This window comes from Emiliania huxleyi (assembly GCF_000372725.1).
Source record: "Emiliania huxleyi CCMP1516 chromosome Unknown EMIHUscaffold_210, whole genome shotgun sequence".
NCBI classification, from domain to species: Eukaryota; Haptophyta; order Isochrysidales; family Noelaerhabdaceae; genus Emiliania; species Emiliania huxleyi.
In genome coordinates this window covers 121,129-139,097 of record NW_005200506.1, presented here as the reverse complement: position 1 = coordinate 139,097, position 17,969 = coordinate 121,129, and the positions used below count along the sequence as shown (strand labels likewise).

The 17,969-nt window shown below is 69.3% G+C and overlaps 7 protein-coding genes across 7 annotated transcripts in view; 2 read left to right on the top strand and 5 right to left on the bottom strand.

Moving 5' to 3' along the window:
• The window catches only part of EMIHUDRAFT_234893 (hypothetical protein), a gene marked incomplete at both ends in the record, with an annotated part of 1,727 nt that extends 418 nt beyond the window's left edge, over window positions 1–1,309 (bottom strand). Inside the window, 2 exons of the mRNA XM_005780654.1 lie at window positions 109–207; window positions 1,292–1,309. Of these exons, the coding sequence (XP_005780711.1) occupies window positions 109–207; window positions 1,292–1,309 (117 nt within the window). The remainder of the gene's footprint in view (window positions 1–108; window positions 208–1,291) is intronic.
• Window positions 1,310–1,917: 608 nt separating this feature from the next.
• On the bottom strand, window positions 1,918–3,308 carry EMIHUDRAFT_424132 (hypothetical protein; the record flags this gene model as incomplete). Its single annotated transcript, XM_005780653.1, has 4 exons — window positions 1,918–2,240; window positions 2,316–2,404; window positions 2,780–3,068; window positions 3,181–3,308. Coding segments are annotated over 4 exons (752 nt in total), but the record flags the coding sequence as incomplete, so codon positions are not given.
• A 1,865-nt stretch (window positions 3,309–5,173) lies between these two features.
• On the top strand, window positions 5,174–6,932 carry EMIHUDRAFT_442952 (hypothetical protein). Its single transcript, XM_005780652.1, has 6 exons — window positions 5,174–5,224; window positions 5,373–5,848; window positions 5,937–6,181; window positions 6,269–6,295; window positions 6,364–6,406; window positions 6,512–6,932. Exons 2-6 carry the CDS (start codon window positions 5,387–5,389, stop codon window positions 6,683–6,685), a joined length of 951 nt encoding a protein of 316 aa, XP_005780709.1. The 5' UTR covers window positions 5,174–5,224; window positions 5,373–5,386; the 3' UTR covers window positions 6,686–6,932.
• EMIHUDRAFT_429984 (hypothetical protein) lies at window positions 6,907–7,693 on the bottom strand. The gene is made up of 2 exons (XM_005780651.1): window positions 7,550–7,693; window positions 6,907–7,350 (listed from the first exon to the last, which is right to left on the bottom strand). Exons 1-2 carry the CDS (start codon window positions 7,637–7,639, stop codon window positions 7,123–7,125), a joined length of 318 nt encoding a protein of 105 aa, XP_005780708.1. The 5' UTR covers window positions 7,640–7,693; the 3' UTR covers window positions 6,907–7,122.
• Window positions 7,694–9,564: 1,871 nt separating this feature from the next.
• EMIHUDRAFT_366214 (hypothetical protein) lies at window positions 9,565–10,003 on the bottom strand. Its single transcript, XM_005780650.1, has one exon. The coding sequence runs from the start codon at window positions 9,938–9,940 to the stop codon at window positions 9,683–9,685; it is 258 nt and encodes an 85-aa protein (XP_005780707.1). The 5' UTR covers window positions 9,941–10,003; the 3' UTR covers window positions 9,565–9,682.
• Window positions 10,004–14,097: 4,094 nt separating this feature from the next.
• Window positions 14,098–14,970, top strand: EMIHUDRAFT_366213 (hypothetical protein). Its single transcript, XM_005780649.1, has one exon. It carries the CDS (start codon window positions 14,413–14,415, stop codon window positions 14,632–14,634), a length of 222 nt encoding a protein of 73 aa, XP_005780706.1. The 5' UTR covers window positions 14,098–14,412; the 3' UTR covers window positions 14,635–14,970.
• A 117-nt stretch (window positions 14,971–15,087) lies between these two features.
• EMIHUDRAFT_234887 (hypothetical protein) lies at window positions 15,088–16,607 on the bottom strand (the record flags this gene model as incomplete). Its single annotated transcript, XM_005780648.1, has 4 exons — window positions 15,088–15,331; window positions 15,541–15,826; window positions 15,904–15,945; window positions 16,244–16,607. 4 exons carry the CDS (start codon window positions 16,605–16,607, stop codon window positions 15,088–15,090), a joined length of 936 nt encoding a protein of 311 aa, XP_005780705.1.
• Window positions 16,608–17,969: the final 1,362 nt, after the last annotated feature.

Genomic DNA, 17,969 nt, shown 5'->3' with positions numbered 1-17,969 from the left:
GCGCTGGTCACTCCTTGGCGGCGCCTGCGGCCGGAGGGACGTGGGCTTGGGCCGTGTGAGCAGCGCGGGCGAGAGAGGGACGGCGCGCGGCTCCCAAACGAGCCGCACGGGCTTCGTCTGGGCCGCCGAGGCCACCTCCTTGGTCGCGGCGGCGGGCGTGATGGCGAGGTGGGCCGAGGCAAGCGTTGAACGTGCCGCCATGCGCCCCTGAGGAGGGACGCGTGCGTGGGGTGCCACGGGCGGGGGGGGAGCGGTGAGAGGAGAGCGGTGGGCACCCCCACGAGGGGTGCGTGGACGCCGCCTGACCCCCAAGCCCGCCGCTGGCGGTGTGGGGGCGGCACGGCGGTCGAGCGCGCTGGTCGGGCGGGCCGTCTGTGTCGCCCAAGCGGTGCTCTGCCGGCCGGTGGACGCGCCCGAGAGTGGCCCGAGAGGGCTCAAATTACGGGGCCGCTCCCCGGCCGTCCCGGGCGCCTGTCACGCGGGCCGATGGCCCAGCCGTCCTGTGAGTGGCTGGAGCAAAGGGGGGAGAGCTCAGGAGGGCGACGGGGCAGGGAAGGGGGCGGTGATGCGGTGCGGCGGGGTCTACTCGGCGGCGTGTAGAGAGGAGGTGCTAAAAGGCGACTATATAGAGGCGTCTACGGGTGATATGGTGCGCCACGACGGCGGGAGAGCTCTCTCCCGCCGCCCCGCGGGCCGCCCCGAGGGGCCTTGCAGCCCCACGCGCTCAGGCGCCGCTGTCGCGGGCAGAAGCGCCGCAGTGAAGGTGTGTCGGCCCATCTACAGGGAGCCGAACCGGTCGGGTAGGGGAGGCAAGCGCGAGCGGGTGGAGGGCAGTCTCGACCCGCCTACGGCGTTGTGGTGAGGGTGGGTATGTGGGCGACCTTCCATTGAGTCAGGAGCGTCGCCGCGCTCCGCCATCGCCCGCCGTGTGCCTCTCTGCCGGTGAGCGCACCTATCGTCAGAGGGGGGGGAGGGTGAAGCGCGAGCGTTTCGTGGACCTAGGAGCCGCGGCAGGCGGCATGTAGCCCACTGATAGCCCCGACCCAGGCCTCGTAGCTTCAGATCCCGCGCGCCGGGTCGTAGTATCGGCTCTGAGACGAGGGTTTGGGCTCCGCGATGGGCAGCGGCGACTAGAGCCTTGCCCAAGTTGGTCCACTTGCTCTAGCTGCGATCCATTTCGCGCGTGGAGTTTTGCCGAACTATGGTGTGCATAGGCTGCTGGTGTGGGGCGACCGGGTCTCACAGTGGGGCATTGCGCGTGGGGCAGAGGCCAGAAGCCCTGCGTGTCGACCAGCGAGTCGGGGTGCATCGGCTGCCGGCGTGTGTGTACGATCGAGGATGACGCTACGAGGGTCGCCCCCCCTGGCTGACAGCCCTGACGCCCTTCACTTCGCCGAAGCCGGGAGTGGCATATGCGCTGCGTCACGCTCACGAACAGCCGTGCGCAAGTGGCGATGAGCGAGGGCTATGAGTGCAACGCGCGAGGCGGAGCTGACTTTGCTCGATTTTTAGCAAAACGGCCCCAGACCCTTGGGGACACCTCTCGGGTGGGCTCGGGTGCACCCGGTCCCACCCCCCTGGCTCCTATGCCGACGTGTCCCGTGCTCCCCCGTCCGCCGATGTCTCTGCTGCCGCCCGGCGGAGCTCTGCAGCGCGGGCTCTCCTCGCCGCCTTCGCTGCCGCTGCATCGCTGTCGGCTCGTCATGTCTGTCTAGGGTCATTGGGGGCGTGCCATCGCTCGTCTCTCTCTCTCTCCCGGGGTCAGCTCCAACCTGCCGTGTCGGGACGTCGCCCCCTCGGCTCCCCCCCCCCCCCCCACCCCGCTGAACGGCGGTACTGCACATGCTGCGCGTTCTCGCCTTGTCCCAGGAGCCAGGTGCGTGTGTCTAATCGTAGTGGGGGCCCTGGCCCCCCTCTGTTCTCTGTTTTCTGTTTTTCAACACGCCCGCCCGCCCGCCACCCCGAGGCGGCTCGGCCCCCCACTTACCGAGAGATCAAAAACGCTCGGCCCGGGGCGCGCCGGCCGCCGCGCTGCCGGGGCGCTGGCCGCTCGTGGCACGCGCGGCGCTGGCCCGCTGCCTTGCGTGCAGCAAGTGTGCCGAATGGCTCAAGTCGACTCTCGCCGATCGCTCGCGCTCAGCAACCTCCTGCCCTTGCCGCTTCTCCTGCTCGGGGCGGCCACCTCGCAGCACTCCGCCGCCCCATCGGCGGCAGGGAAGCCCCACTCTCTGCAGTGCTGCCTACAAGCAGAGCGAGCGGCGGCTGAGTCGTCGACACGCTCTCCCCTCGCCAAGCCGATGCCGCCCCCGACGCGCCGTGAGCACTGCAGCGGCGACGCGGCGGCCGGCGGCTTCGTTTCTCTCCACTGCCGCAACACAGCCTCGGCCGCCACGCCGTCGCGCACCTACGCGTGGCACACGGCACCGTTGCAGTCTACCCGCGGGCTGCTAAGACAAGACGCACAGCCGAGTGTTAGGACAGCCAGGACAGTTGGGATGCAGGGACGTGTGCTCAGGACGTGTGCTCAGGACGTGTGCTCAGGACGTGTGCTCAGGACGTGTGCTCAGGACGTGTGCTCAGGACGTGTGCTCAGGACGTGTGCTCAGGACGTGTGCTCAGGACGTGTGCTCAGGACGTGTGCTCAGGACGTGTGCTCAGGACGTGTGCTCAGGACGTGTGCTCAGGACGTGTGCTCAGGACGTGTGCTCAGGACGTGTGCTCAGGACGTGTGCTCAGGACGTGTGCTCAGGACGTGTGCTCAGCATTGATGGCGCGGCGCCTCCCTCACGAGCATCGCCTCGCCGTAGTCGGCGGGCGGGTCCGACCAGCCGAACGTGGGCAAGCGATCCGCAAGCTGCACGTATGCGACGTCTGCGCCGCTGGCCCGAACTGAGTCGGTGATGTGCGCGGCGGCGGCGGCCCCAAGCAGCGCCGCCTCCTGCTCGGCGGTCCGCGCGGCGGCGTCTCGCGACATCCCTCCCGACCGCGGAGGCGCGGGCCGGTCGAGGTCTGCCGAGGAGGCGGCGGCGCGCAGCGGCTCCTCGAGCTGCGTCAGCAGCGGGAGCGACCTGCAGCGGAGCCGTCTCCGCTGGTCAGAAGGGATGTCCGAGGACGTCTGGCGCAGACAGGCCGGAGAGCGGAGGAGAGGCGGTGCGGGGGCGGCGGCGGTCTGCTTCCCACCAGAGCTGCAGCTCGGCGGTCGCTCGGGGGAACACGGACGGATGCGAACCACACCACCCGCCGCCCGCCGCCGCCGCCCGCCACGCCGCGCCGTTCGCCGCAGAGAGCGCTTCCAGCGACGCGTTTGAGCGGCCGCCGCCCGAGCTGCCCCCTTGCGCCTGGGCGGTGGCCGACACGCAGCCCCAGGTGGTGACGAGCCTGCCGCCGCGGTCGACGAGCTCGCCGCCGCGCCACGCTCCCCAGCGGAGGAGCGCGCCGGCGTAGAGGCGCCCGCCGTAGAGGCGCGGCCGCTTGGTGTGGTGCGCGCGGAGCAGCGCGGCGAGCCTGCGGGGAGAGGGAGGGAGGGGGCGGATCGGAGGGGGAGTGGGCGCCTACGAGGTGTCTGGGAGGTGCCTGGGAGGTGTGTAGGAGGTGTCTGGGAGGTGCCTAGGAGGTGTCTGGGAGGTGTCTCGGAGGTGCCTACGAGGTGTCTGGGAGGTGCCTGGGAGGTGTGTAGGAGGTGTCTGGGAGGTGCCTGGGAGGAGTCTGGGAGGTGTCTGGGAGGTGCCTGGGAGGTGTGTCTGGGAGGTGTCGGAGGAGGAGACCGAGGTAGACGCAGCAAGTGAGCGTCGCTCGAGAGGGCGACATAGCGCGGCGGCGCTGCGGCGCGGCGGCTGGAGGCGGAGGCATGCACGAGCCAGGCGAGGGCCTGACGGAGGTTTCCGAGAAGGTGACGGACGGGTCCGAGAAGGTTCAGGAGGGAGAGCCAGGCGAGGGAGAAGTGTCGAGGAAGTGTCTAGGAAGTGTCTGGGGAGTGTCTGGGAAGCGTCTAGGCAGCGGCGGCCTTGCTCGCCAGCCGGGGAGGCAGCTCGCTGGCGCCAGACACGCGGTCGACGTCTCCGTACTGGCGCGGGGGTGGAGGGGGAGGGGCGGAGGGGATTGGCAGAGGTGAAGGGCGGAGGTGAAGGGCGAGGGGAGGGAGAGAAAGAGGGAGAGAGAGAGGGTCGAGGGAGAGGGAGAGGGAGAGAGGGGGCGAGGGGCGAGGGGCGAGGGACGAGGGTAGAGAGTGCAGCGCGGAGCTTCTTCGAGGAGACGAGGGCTCGACAGAGGCGCACCTTCGCGCTCTCGTACTCGAGCGAGACGCGGCTGTTGTCGCCCTTGGGCAGGCGCTCGCCGACGACGAAGCGCCAGGCCACGCCATACTCCCACGGCCGCTGCGCCCACAAGGCGCGTCGCTGCAGGTCACGGCTCACGAACCGGTCAGAGCCAGAGAGAAGGCCGAGCAGCAGCAGCCGCGCCGACGGTCCGGAGGGCTGGCGCATGTGCGCGCCCCAGCGCTCGGAGGCGTTGAAGCGATCCGCGCCGCCCGCCGCGCCGCCGATCCACTCGTGGCCCTGCTGCTGCAGATCGGTGAGCCCGTCCCTCGGCGTGGCCAGCGCGGCAGGCGCGGCGCCAGGACGGCTGCTGCCCGTCTCGCATGGCGCACCATCGTCGAGCAGTGCTGAGATACCCGCGGCCACAGCGCAGCCCGCAAGGATTGAGAGTGCCGCCGCTCCAGCAGCGGACGCCGAACAGCAAGCTGGAGCCTCTTCAGACTCTCTCCGCGGCGCCACTTGGCCTCGAGCCATGGCGCCTCGAGCCGGCTGCCCGGACGGTATCAGGAGGCCAGACGTTTCGCCCTCCGAGTCGGAATCCTCGACAACATCGATCGGGAGGTAGCGAGATGGCATTGGAGCCGCAAGGCGATACACGCAAGTGGCCAGCGCGTCCAAAGCTGCAAAAGCCCGCCTGGCTCGCGCGCTTCACAGCTGAGATCGTTCCTGGAGTATCGGCGTGGCCTCGGGATGACGTTCACAGGCGCACAAAATGTGCACCTAATGGGTTCGGGGCGGGAGGGGGGTTAGACGTAACGGGGGACTGGGGGGCATTGAGGGGGAAGGGGGGCGAGCCCCCCGTCAAGATCCGCCCCCGAATTTTGCCGCCCGCCGCAACGGTCGCGTGAGGCGTGAACGAGCGCTGCGGCGCCACTACATCGACCTGCTGCTGAACACTCGAGGTGTGAAAGGTAGCCTGCGCCCGACACCCGCGCCCCCGAGGCACCCGCGCCCCCGACGCGCCCGCTCCCGGCGCCGGTCGCTCTGGCAGCCCTGCCTGCCGCCGCTCCCATGCCCAGCGACTTGCGCCGCTCATTGTCGCACCCGCTGCTTCGACAGGAGCAACGCGTGCAATGCCGGTGCAGGTCAGCCTCATCGTGCCGCAGGGCACGACCGCGGGTCAGCAGATCAGCTTCGTCCACACCGACGGGCGGAACGTCTCGCTCATCCTCCCCGACGGCGTCGTCCCCGGGCAGACGCTGCACGTCAACGTGCCTGACGCGCCGCCTGAGCCCGGCAAGAGCGCGGCGCCGCCCAGCCAGAAGCCGAACAAGAAGAAGCGGAAGAAGAAGGATACGGGCGACTCGGACCTCGACGCCTCCGACGAGGAGTTCGTCCCGGGGCAGACCAACCGGCAGGACCTGGAGGAGGACCACGAGGACGACAGGGAGGACGGCAAGCGCAACGGCGATGCGGGCGAGTCGAGCGTGGTCAAGACGCGGCCGCGCCGCTCGTCGGCGGCCAAGGCGGCCGAGAAGTTCACAAACTCGGTGTCGGACGCGATGTTCGAGGAGGCGCTCGCGAAGCAATCGAAGGCGCGCGCGCGAGCGCTGCCGGTAGCGCGCGGAGGCGGCGGTGGGAGACTGTTCCTCCTCCCCTGTTCCTCCTCCCCCTGCCGCGCAGGCGGACGAGGCGAAGCGCGCGGAGCAGAAGAAGAACAAGGAGGAGCGGTTGCGGCAGCGCAAGGCGCAGGCGCTGCTGCTCGCCAAGGCCGCCGCCGAGGCGGACCAGGCGCAGGAGGGCGGCGACGAGGACGAGATTGAAAACATCGTCGACGTCAAAAAGGGGCCGCTGGGCCTCGTGTATGAGATCAAGTGGAAGGGGTACGAGCGGCCCGAGGACAACACGTGGGAGCCCGAGGGCAACTTGTGCGCCCTCCCCCTCTCCCCTCGCTGCGGCGAGCGCCGCACTCTCGCGCGCCGCCGCCTCACTGTTCCCCATCTCGCTGCCTGCAGGCACCCCGACCTTGTCTCCGACTTCAAGTGACCCGCACCCGCTCCAGCCCCCCCCCCCCCCCCCCTCGCCTGACCCGTCCCGGCCCTCCTCCCAGGCGCGACTACCCGGAGCTCGTCAAGCAGGCGGAGGAGGGCGAGGTGAGCCGCCCCCGAGGAGCCCCCACACACCCATCATCCCGCAGGCCCTCCCTCCTCCCTCCTCGCCCCCGCCCACCCGCGCCCCTCGCTGTCGCACCGCCACAGGTGGAGATCGAAGTCGTGCCCGGCACCGGCATCCTCGCCGACACGCCCTTGCCGAGCAGCTCCGCCGACGCACCCGCCGCCGAGCCGCCCGCTGCAGCGCCGGCCGCCGCCGAGGCTCTGGCCGCCGAGGATAAGGATAAGGACGCCACCCTCGACGACCTTACGGCGGTCTGACCGCCGCGCCTCTAGCTGCGCCGCGCGACCCGTGCTGCGGGGACGCGCGGCGGCGGCGGCTTGCGCGCTCGCGCCGTCCCCAACGCAAGCTGCACGCCGGTGCACTGTCTCTCTGTCTCTCCCCAGATAAGAAGGGCTTCTAGTTAGGAACTGTCCAGTCTTTTGCCGAATGCGGGTCGTATGCGCGGTAGTACACACCAATGCATGCGAGGGGTGGGGCATTTTAAAAGCGAGTATCGTGTAAAGCAACAGCACATGGAGCCTAGCCACAAGGTGATTGAGATGTACCGCGTGCGTGGGCATTCCGACATGCGCACATCTCTCTGATGGGGCGCACAAGCCGAGTCTGCAGAGCTGTCTGCGCGACGGGACTAGATTTGAGTGCTTGCGTTCATATGGGCGCGCCTCCCTCGCACCGTCCCCATCACCACCTCTCCTCACACCGGCAGTCGCGCCTTCGAGACGAAGCGGTCCGTGAAGGCGCGGATCGGCGGCAGCGCGAGCAGGTTTCCGACGACAGGCAAGTTTCGCAGGAAGCCAATCACAACGGGGAAGAAGTCCCCAAAGAGGTTGAGGAAGCCGAAGACCTCGACCGCCATCCCAAAGATGGGCCAGCCCACCAGCACGAGGAAGATGCCGCCCAAGAAGCAAGTCGTGCCCTTGGCCTGCCGGCGGCCGCGAGCCGGCGGCGCGTCAGCACGCGGGTGTGGAGGAGGGAGAGGCGGGATACGCGTCGGAGTGGAAGCGTGTGGGCGCGCCTTTCGCTTCTGGAAGAAGAAGCGGAAGACCCCTCGCGGCCCGATGATGAGCGACACGCCAGAGAGAAAGAGAATCTGCACGACGCGGAGCGAGTGGGAGCTTCACAGGTGGCTTCGGGCTCGGAGGTGGGGCAGAGGCGGGAGGCGGCCAACGCGCGTTTCCCATGGCGAGAAGGCCCTTGTCGAAGAAGAGCATGACACCGAGGAAGAGGAAGAAAACACCGCCGCAGGTCAGGCCGAGCCCGATTTCTGAGGGCGCCGCGGGCGCGCCGGTGAGACTCTTGTGGCGGTGGCGCGACAGCGCAGGGCGAGCGCACTTCTGTAGTCGTCCATCTCGCTGCTGCTGAGGCACAGGTGTCGCTGGTCGGTGCAGTGGTGGTGGAAGCTGTTTGGAGCCGGTGGCACAAGCAGCGCCGGCGCGACTTGTTTTCAAGAAAAAGCGACCTTTCACTGTTTCCCGGCCGGGTCGGGGCGCGCACGGGTGGGGATTCTGTGGGCTTGAGAGCGATGTGCCATGTGTGTGTCAACGAAGTCAGAGTGAGTTAGGTGAGAAAGAGGCAGTGAATTGTGAACACACACAGACACTAACAGATCAGAAAAATGAGGAAAAATCCGCGGCGAACCTCGGCGAATCGAGAGAAGACGGACAAACACGCACACACCCTGCAATGCTCCTCAAGTGGGTGCGAGGCAAGCGTGTGCGCAGCGCGAGCGCCTCGCCGGCGCAGCCGCGCCGACCAGCACCACCAGGCAAGGACCAGGAGCTCGAGCGCACACCGGTGCCAGAGCCGCGAGAGAGCGCGGTCGGCCCGCAACAGCCTCCAACGCCCTCAATGCCACTGCACCTGGCGGTGGCGACCGCGAAAAAGACGCGGGCGGCCGCGGAGCAGCGTGTGCTTGCCGGCAGCAGTCCCGCAGGAGCAGCCTCGGCCGCCGCCGCGCCCGTGCCACCTCCAGCGTTGGAGCCTTTGGAGGCGCCGGCAGTGGAAGCCGTCGACGAGGTGGCGGCCGGCGCCGCGCGTCTACGAGCCTCGCTCTCGCCGGAAGAGATGCACCAGCTCGACGTGGCCAAGGCAGCCTTCGCCGCCGCGGGAGGCGTGACCGACGCATACTCCGACGCGTTTGTGCTCCGCTTCCTCCGCTTCAACCGGTGGTCGTCTGCGCGGGCGCACCAGCAGCTGCGCGCGACGGCCGAGTGGCGCGGGCGGCCGCTCGTCCGCGGCGGCCGATCGCCCGACGAGGTGCGCGCGTGGTACCGCGACGGCGGTCACGCCCCTGCCGAGTGCCCCGACGTGGCGCGGCTGTGGTCAGTGCTCCCCTTCCTGCTCGAGCACCGAAAGTCGCACGGGGGCGAGCCGCTCGCGTTCGCCTCGCTCGGCACTCTTCCGGCGTGGACACCTGCTTCTCGAGCCTCCGCCTCCGCTGAGCCTTTTCGGAGCCTCGTCTGCAGGCCTCTCCGACATGGAGGCTTTCTTCTCGAGCCTCACCCAGGCGCAGTGGAGCAACGCGAACCTGTACGGGCGAGACGCCCCCCCCCCCCCCCGCGCGCGCGGACCGCCGTGCCGGCAGCGTCTCCTGCTCACCCCCCCCCCCCCCGCCCGCCGCCGCCGCCGCCGCCGCCGCCTGAGCGCTGGCTAGAGTACCTCCTCCTCCGCCTGGACCAAGAGTCCCTCGCGCAGGGGCGGCTCGTGACGGCGGTCCAGCTCTTCAACTGCCACGGCGCCGGGATGCCGCCGGCCGCGCCTCCGGCAAAGGGAGCAGATCGCCCACCCCTGCAGCTTATCGAGTAGGCATCGGGCTGCAGCAGGTCATGCCGCGCGTCTTCCGCCGGATGAAGGGGAAACGTGGCACGCCTTGTACCCCGCGCGTACCCGCACTCTCGAGCCCCATCCGCATAGCTGCCAGCGATCGGTGCCTACGTGACCCGTCCTGGAACCCTTGCGGCGCAAACGAGGGCGGACAAACAGCGAAGACCTCGTGGGGGAACCCACAACGATCAGAAGGGACGCGAAGCCCCCCCCCCCCCCCCGCAGGACGCCGTCCAGCTACCCGACCGCTACTACCCGGAGCTCTTTTCGCAGATCGTCGCGTTCAACATCCTGCCAATCGCCGTGCGCGCGTACGAGCTCATCCGGCCGCTCCTCTCAAAGGCGATCCAGGAGCGGATCCGGCTCGCCACGCCGGCCCGCTCCGAGGGGCTACCCCTCTCCCTCGCGCCGCCCTCCTCCCTCCCCGCCTGCTACGGCGGCTCGCTCGCGCAGCTGCCGGAGGACGTCGCAGCAGCCCTCGGCATCGACAAGCTCGGCGCCGGGTGTCTGGCGGGCGCCAGCGGCGGGTCCCTCTTCCGCGGCGAGCCCGCGCACTTGGGAAAGTACCACAGCACGCCGTACGACGCGGCTCTGCACGGCTTGGCGTGGCCGCCGGCCAGGAGCAGCTCCAGGGACTCGTGGGAGTGGCGGCGCTCCTCCTCGCGGTGAGCCGCCGACGCGTCTACCATTTCAAAATGCCCCCAGTCTTCAGAGACAGAGTTGTTTTGTTGTCCTCAGAGACGATCTCTCAGAGACGATCTGAAAGCGAAAAACAAGAAACGGGTGTCGAGTGACTTTTTGGTCTTGGAGCACTTGGAGTGCCGTCAACGCGTCAGCAACCGCACACATCTCTCTCCTCTCTCCTCAGGTAAAGAAAAGAAAACCGGCAGGCGAAACGAACTCGCTGCGTGTAATTCCTCGTTGGTACCATCAGGGCGGCTTGCGACCCACCCAAGCTCGCCTTTAGCCTCCATCCATGTTTGATGCCGCCTTAGCCCTGAAGTCTGCGCAGGGCATGCCAGGCGAGCTCAGGCGGCAGGCCTCCACGCTCACGACGGCCAAGGGCGCCCGCTCGTGCGCCGTCCTCCCCCCCGGCCCCATTCCGCTTTTGGCGATCTTTGCGCTGCTGCTGATGGTGTACGGGTCGGCGAGTGTGCTGGCGAGCTTCGCCAAATTCCGCACCGTGTATGCAGCCATCGATGAGCAGTATCACGTCGACGCGTTTGTCACCACTCTCACCGCGATGTACGAGGACGCCGACGACAAGTGGGACAAGTGCGAAAAGTGGAAGCTCACAAATGGCACGGCCGCGGACGCCCCCATCAGCTGCTCGCTGCGGCCGGGAACGGCAGCGGTCGCCTCGGCGTACATGCGTCTCGGATTGCCCTTCTGCTGCTGCGTGATGCTGTTGGTCCTGGGAGCCGCCCGCAAGGCGCGCCGGCTGTACGTCGGCAAAGATATTGAGAGCGTGGATCGCACGGCAGAGGCGAGGCGGGTGGTGAGGCTGAGCGTCGCGGGCGACGCGCTCACGCTCATCGCTCTCGTCGTCGCCGCCTCCATCTTCCTCGCCTCCTGCGGCGCCGTGCGCGGCCTCACCTACCCGATCACTCTCACCGAGCGCTGCGACGCGCTCGGCGCGAGAGGGGGCCGCTGCAGCCCGCCGAGGAGCTCGCGAGGGAGCACGCGTCGCTGTGGGGAGAGTAGGCGAGGCTGCCGAGGAGGGGCTTGTCTTCGACGACTACCGCCTCGTGCACGAGAGCTCCTCCGAGGAGCATGCCGAGGTCGAGGCGGCGGTGGAGGCGCAGCTGGCAGAGATGGCGTCGGACGGCGCGCTGCAGGGAGGAAGCCAAAAGCTCGCGTCCGTCGGAGGCGGGCGAGCGGAGCGGGGCATGGTGTCACGCCTCGCCGCTGTCTCGTAGGCGGCCTCCGAGGCTGCGACACCATGCGGAGCGGAGCATGGTGTCACGCCTCGCCGCTGTCTCGTAGGCGGCCTCCGAGGCTGCGACACCATGCTCCGGTTGCGCGGCTGCGCGCTGCTCGCCACCGCAGCGTGCTTCAGGTTCGGAGGCATCATGGACATCCTGTATTGGGTGCGCCGGGGGGCTGGGCGGGCTCGGCTGCAGGCTTGCTGCTCCTCTTCACACGCCCAGCGAATGTGTGAGCAGGTCGCGCCGGGCTCGTACGTCAACACCGATCGGGTCGAGGCGGTCTGCGAGCACACGGAGCGAGTGACTCGCTCGTCGTCTGCGCTCTGTGTAGAGGCGGGCAACGGGACGATGATAGAGTATGTTGTATTCGCTCCGAGGCGGGGAACGGGACTAACCCTAACCCTAACCCTAACCCTAACTCCGAGGCGGGCAGCGGACTAACCCTAACCCTAACCCTAACCTAACCCCAACCCTAACCCTGACTCCGAGGCGGGCAACGGGACGATCGGCGGAGACGAGCTCGAAGCGCTGACTCCGTATGCCCTCGAAGTCGCCCAGGCGACATGCTACCTCGGAGAGGGAGAACCCAAAGTCTAGCCCACGTCTCTCGTCGACATCTCGAGAGAGATGCCTTTGTTGATGAACAGTCCACCATGCCCTCTCCCCGCCTCGCCGCAGGACAAGGCGGAGTGGCTCTACGTCGCGTCCGAAGTTGCCTACCACTACGCCGACCTGCCCCCAAAGTACGACGCGGTCTTTGAAGCCGCAGCCGGCAGCCGCAACGGCGGGGAGGCGTCTCTGTTCGGGGCAGTGCCCGCACCGGTCCCCGCTGTGAGTAGGCATCAGCGTCGAGGCGGCGCTCTCCAACCTCAGCAGCGCCGGCATCGCGCCTCTGTGCGACCACGCGCCTGCGCTCGAGAGCGCCGCTTGGACCCTCTTCTCCGGCGCCTCCGCCGGGCTCGCCGCAGCCGTGCTGGGGGTCGCCGCTTCTGGATCGGTTGGTGCCGCAGCCGCAACGTCTCTTCACAGCTGCAGGTGTGAACCAGGTCGTCCTCTGGAGCGACTACTCCAACTTTGTCCTCCTCTTCAGCTTGCGCAAGCTGACAGACCGCGTCCCCGCCGGTGCGCTCGGTTGCGCGGCCGCCTTCCTCGCCGCGGCCGCCGTCCTCCGGACCGCGCTTTGCACGATCGGGGCGCACGCTGCTGCGGCGGCGGCGGCGGTGGGCGTTGACTTGAGCGCGCCGTTCGATGCGGCGGTGCTGCAGAACGTCACCATCGCCAACTTGCTGCAGAACGTCACTGGCAGCCAGCTCGAGACGCTGCAGCAGATCCACCCCGAGCGCACTCTCACGGCAAACAGCCCCGCTTACCCCCCCCCCCACTGCCAGCGCCGCCGCAGCCCTCCCCCCTCCCTTCCTCGACTAAACCCCACCCGAACCTAACCCTGAGTTTAACCCTAGGCCCTCACCCTCCTCCTCGTCGGGCTCGCCCTCGCCATCGCCGCCCTCGGAGCCTACGCACGCACCCGCTTCCGCGCAGACGGCGCCGGACCCTCTCCCTGCTCGGGCCCTCTCCCTGCTCGGGCCGCCTCCGGCGCCGCGGCAGCCCCCCCCCCCGACCGAGGCTCCTCCCCCTCCCCCCCCCCGCGCCCCCGCACCTCCTTCAGGCGTCACCGTCAAGAAGGATGCCTTCCGCGAAGGGGCCCTCCCCGAGGCTGCCTCATCCTCGCGTAAGCTGCTGCTCGGCGTCTGGTCGTGGACGGCGGCGGCGCTGACGGTGCTGGTGGCGTTGGCGAGCTACAAGCTGGTCTCGCTCTGCCTGATCAAGCCCGGCCTCCTCGCCCCGCTCCTCGCCGTCGGCGCGGCGCAGCAGCCGCTCTGCTACTCGGCGGCGGGCGTGCTGGAGAGCCCGCTTCTGCAGGCGCTCGCCAACGGCACCGCCGCCCTCGTCGCCAACCCGACCGCCCTCGCCGGCGTCGAGAGGGGCGTCGCTCTCTCGCGCCAGCCGGGCTGGCGGGAATGGGGCTCGGCCGAGGCCTTGCTTCACGACGATGAGGTGGTCGGTCTGCTCGCCCACCTCGCGGAGCTGGACTACTCGCAGGCCCGCTCACCCACGTTGCACGCCCTGCTCTCTGAATGCCGCGCGGCGCCCGCCTGCCTTTGGAAACGTGGAGATGCGAGTGGCTGCACTACCGCCCTCTGCCCCACCACTTTGTGCGCGTGACGGCGTCCACCCCGCCCTTGCCGCACTCGCAGGCTTGCACGCCGGACATGGTGCGCGCGTACGACAAGGCGCGCGCCGGCGCGGCAAAGTGCGTCGCTCTGCCCGGCAAGGTTGAGACCTTCAAGTGGGTGCTGGGCATGCTGCTGCCCGTTGACGACCCCGAGATGCGATGCCCCGCCGGCGGAGAGGGCGAGGCGTGTGCCCGCGCCTCTGTGCTCCGTCGACGCGACGCGCGAGCCCTCTCCCCCCGTCTCACGGCGTTCCGTGCGAGTAGGTTGCCCTCACGACCGAGTCTCTCTCGGTCGCCGCCGGCCACCTGCAGGGCCTCTCCGCCCCGTGCCACGAGCTGGTTCACCTGTTCGAGCACGACCTCTTGGGCATGTGCGAGCTCTGCCTCTCGGACTCGTCGCCTCTCTGCTCGTCGCCCCTCTACGGCCACTACGGGTACGACCAAGACATCGACTCCTTCCGCTCCTCGCGCGAGGCGTCCGCCCTCTCGCACCTCGCCCTTGTCGCCTTCACCATCAACGCGGAGCTCGCCGACTACCTCAACGACGCCCTCGGGCACACACCCCAGCCGAGGGCGAGCGGCGGCAGCCTCCTCCGCAGCTGGCTCGACGGGCGGCTCTCCGCCGAGGACCTGCTCGGCACGCTCGTCGCGCAGCTCCACCTCGCCCCTACGCTGACGGGGCGGGCTTGCGCCGCCATCTACGAGGTGGAGTGGTCGCTGCTCCTGCTGCTGCTCGGCGCGGTGGCGTGGCTGCTGACGGTCCTGTACCTCGCGACGCGCCGCCACAAGTACAACCTGATGCTCACGCTCGCGGCGATGAAGCAGGAGCTCGCCGACGACTCCAAGAGCATACTCGACAGCGACGGCGACCGCCGCGCGGCGCCTCGAGTCGACGCCGCCCTACCGCCCACCCACACACCTCCCCGCGCCCCTCGCACCCGCAGGCGACGGCAAGGTGAGCGAGAGCGAGAGGGCGGGCGTGGGCAAGGGCTACCTGGCGATGCTGGGCGAGCAGCTCGCCCCGCGCTCGTTCGCCCCGCGCGCCCGCGGCGGCAGCCTCTCGGTGACCACCACGCCCATGACCCCTCCCGGGAGCGCGCCGTCCACCCCCTTCAAGAGGTGCCCGGACTCGCCGAAGCCGAGCCCGGACTACGTGATGCAGGAGCGCGCCAGGTTCGCACAGATCTCGGCAAAGACCGCGCGCAAGGTGGCCATGCTGTGATGGCGCGCGGCCTGCTTGGAGCCCTCGAGCCGCACATGCAGACGTACCGCAGAGCCTGCGGCTTATTCGTACACGTACTGAGTGAGCTGAGAGCTGCGAGGGTCCGCCCGCAGGCGCGTTTTATACCCCGAGCACTTGGAGCACTTGGAGTGCAGTCGGTAACCTCACATCCAGGGCCGGTGAGCTGAGAAGCGCATCCAGCGGGCCGGATGATCGGTATCGGGTTACGGGCAAGAGAGCCCTAGCCCCGGGGGTGCGCGTTCGCAGGGCAAGGGCCTTAAAGTAAACACGGGTCTCCGAGGGTTAGCTCCGCGCTCCAGGTTTCCCCTTAACTGCAGAACGCCCCCTCTACTCGGAGCTAGTAAACACTCAACACGGACTCGACACGGCCTCGACGCCCGCCCACACCCGGCGCCTCACCACTCCGGACCCCTCATCGTGGTCTCCCCACTTTCACATCGGGACGTCTTCCCCCCCCTCTCGGTCCTTCCTTCTGGTCGCATCCCGATAGTTGTGCGACGGGCGCGGGGCCCGACCTCCTCTCCTGGCCTTTTTCAGCCGCGGCTCCGCCCCCGTCTCGTCTCCTCTGTCCGATTCTGTCGTCATCATCGACGGTGATCCCTTGCCCAACTCCTCGGGCGAGGGCGGCGGCACTGGATCGGCACGCCATTCCTCCCCGAGAAGCGGGGCCAGCTCCCTCCGGTCGAGGACTCGTGCCCGCCCCCGCGGTCTCTCTATCGTCCTCGGCTCGTCCGTACGTCCCGACTCCACTCTCAGAGGCCGCGTTAGCTCATCTCTCGCCTCCTCCGACAACTGACCCCAAGTCCCCCCCGGGGCCCTCCGGCCTCGGCTTTCCGGTTCGCCGGCGGGTCCGCTCTCGTACCGCGCCACACCGCTCGCCACCACCGAGCGTCCGCCGCCCGCCGCTCCTCGCGCCGCTGGCGCTCCTTCGCTCGCCGCTCCTCCTCCGCACGCAGCTTCTCCTGCTCGGCCTCCGCCTGCTCGCCCGAGGCCTCCGACGACGGCCCCTCGTGCAGCCGGGCGCGCCCGGCACTGCTGGCCGCCCCTGCGGTCGGCGTCTGCTGAAGCACCCAGGGCATTGCGTGGAGCCTGGCGCCGGCCCTCTGCTGGGCCTCGGAGAGGCTCTGCGGCGGCGTCCACGCCGCGCCTGCTTCCGTCGCGGCCACGAAGGCTTCCCAGAAAGCCGGTAGAGTGAAGGGGGGGGGACACCACCATATAGATGGAATTACGTGTCCCCAAAGGTAGGACCTGCGTCCTGCACAAAGCAAGAAAGAAGTGAGCCCCCGATTCCTGAAGCAGGGCAGAAATAAATAAAGGTTAGGGACGTCTCGGGCAGTTATCGCCGCGTTGAATCCCTCCGTCTGCAGAAACGATCTCCCACCGGTTATAATAACCGGCGGCAATCGATAGTCAAAGTTGGGCGCCGGCAAGCGATCGAGCGCCCGCCCATGCACTCCGCTTGTTGTGCAGCACCCGCGGCGCGCGCGCGCCGCGGTGTTGACCAACGACCGCGCCGCTGGAGGCTCCCACGCCACTCGCGGCAATCCGCATCGAGGCCGCCCGTCGGCGCAGCAAAGGTACTGCGCACTTCTGGGCAGCGCCCAGAATGCAGGGAAGGCCTTGGCGCTTCTCGCCAGCCAGGCTGACTCGGCAACCGGCACGCGAGCCGACTGCGCGTCCCGAGCCCACGGATCGGCGCCATCGCACAGGCCCGCCAGCCGCCGCATAGCTCCAGAGAGGCAGCTGGCGTTGCGCTGCACTGCTTGAAGGCGCTGCTGAGGCGCTGCACTGCTCAAAGCTGCCCCGTGCGCCGCCGCGAGCACCGCGTAGTGGTCTCGCCCTCTGGAGAGCCCCAGTACGACCCCTCGCGGCCACTCGCGCCGTTGCAGCAGCTCCGACCCCGCCACTCCGGCTCCCGAGCGCGCGGCGAGCACGAGGAAGAGCATGCGCATGGGCCAAAATTCGTTACTCTGCAGCCCCGTCTTTTTTTGCTCGGTCCACGCCGCCAGGCAGCGTAGCGTAGCCTTTGGCGGTGTAGCCTTTGGCGGTTCTCACCAGCGTTCTCACAGCCACACCTATGCCATCACGTGGCCAGAGGCTGCGGGACAGCAAGCGCGAGGCTGCCTGCAGGGAGTTCGAGCTCAAGATCCCGACCGCCAGCGCTCGCGAGCGCCGAACTGCGAGGCGGGCGGCAGAGGCTGAGGCGCAGCGAGACGAGGAGCCTGCCGGCTTTGCTCCCTCGTGCCAGTTCGAGGGCGCCCGGCACGGCTTTGTCTTCAAGCGCGGGCCGGCTGGGCTGGGCTACTACCCGGACACCGCTGCGCCGGCGCCGGCGCCGCCCGCCGGAGGCGCGGCGGCGGGAGAGGACCGGCCGGACGCAAACTGCCACTACGCGGTGCTCGGCGTCGAGCGGGACGCGACCGAGGCGCAGATCCGAGCCGCCTACCGCCGCAGGGCGCTCGAGCTCCACCCCGACCGTCAGGCCGCCGACGAGGAGGGCGTGGCGACCGAGCGCTTCCAGCGGCTGCAAGCCTCGTACCAGCTGCTGTCGGACGCGCACGAGCGTGCGTGGTTCGACCGGAACCGCGAGGCGATTCTCGCGGCGGCGGCGGGCGGGCCGGCGCCTCCGCGCAGCGTGCCCGCAGCCGCGGGCGGGTCGAGCCGCGACGCGCTCGCGGAGGAGGAGCCGGAGGAGATGCCGCTGTGCCTAGAAGCGGAATACGTCTTCATGTGTCCCAACTAGCGCCCGAGAGGACACGTCTTCGGTCGTATTCGGTCGTATTCCGCTGCATTCACTGTCTTCGCCTCCCTCGTATTCACACGCGGTGCTCTGAATGCGCTGCACAATACCGTCTTCCCGCCCTCATGTTGGCGTATTCAGCACGTAGGCCGCTGTGGCCCTTCTTTGGCAAGGGCGCGTGGGCCGGCGGGAGGGCGGACGGGCCTGGCGGGTTCTACGCCACACTCGACGCCGCCTTTGCCGCTGTCGATGCCGAGGAGGCGGAGATCGCCGCCGCAAGGCGACGGCGGAGCGAGGCGGCGGCAGGCGGCGCGGGCGAGGCGGCGGCGGGCGGGGCGGCGGCGGCGGGCGGAGCGGCGGCGGCGGCGGCGGCGGCGGAGGCGGCGGAGGCGGCGGCGGCCGAGGCGGCGGCCGAGGCGGCGGCGGGGTCGCGGCCCCGATTCGGGTGCGGCGGATCAACGCGCGAGTGTGTGGATGCATTTTACCGTGCGTGGGGCGGGTTTGAGACGGCGCGGCGCGGCGCGGCGCCGGAGCGGCATTCGGCCGAGCGGATTGCGGCGGCGGCGACGGCGCA

Coding starts and splice junctions, on each gene's coding strand:
- EMIHUDRAFT_366214 (XM_005780650.1), bottom strand. CDS start 9,940: ATGGTAGACGCGTCGGCGGCTCACCGCGAGGAGGAGCGCCGCCACTCC.
- EMIHUDRAFT_366213 (XM_005780649.1), top strand. CDS start 14,413: ATGCTGGGCGAGCAGCTCGCCCCGCGCTCGTTCGCCCCGCGCGCCCGC.
- EMIHUDRAFT_442952 (XM_005780652.1), top strand. CDS start 5,387: ATGCCGGTGCAGGTCAGCCTCATCGTGCCGCAGGGCACGACCGCGGGT. Junction 5,849..5,936: donor CGCTCGCGAAGCAATCGAAG/GCGCGCGCGCGA, acceptor CCTGCCGCGCAG/GCGGACGAGGCGAAGCGCGC. Junction 6,296..6,363: donor GACCTTGTCTCCGACTTCAA/GTGACCCGCACC, acceptor CCCTCCTCCCAG/GCGCGACTACCCGGAGCTCG.
- EMIHUDRAFT_429984 (XM_005780651.1), bottom strand. CDS start 7,639: ATGCTCTTCTTCGACAAGGGCCTTCTCGCCATGGGAAACGCGCGTTGG. Junction 7,351..7,549: donor CTCCGAGCCCGAAGCCACCT/GTGAAGCTCCCA, acceptor GGCCGCCGGCAG/GCCAAGGGCACGACTTGCTT.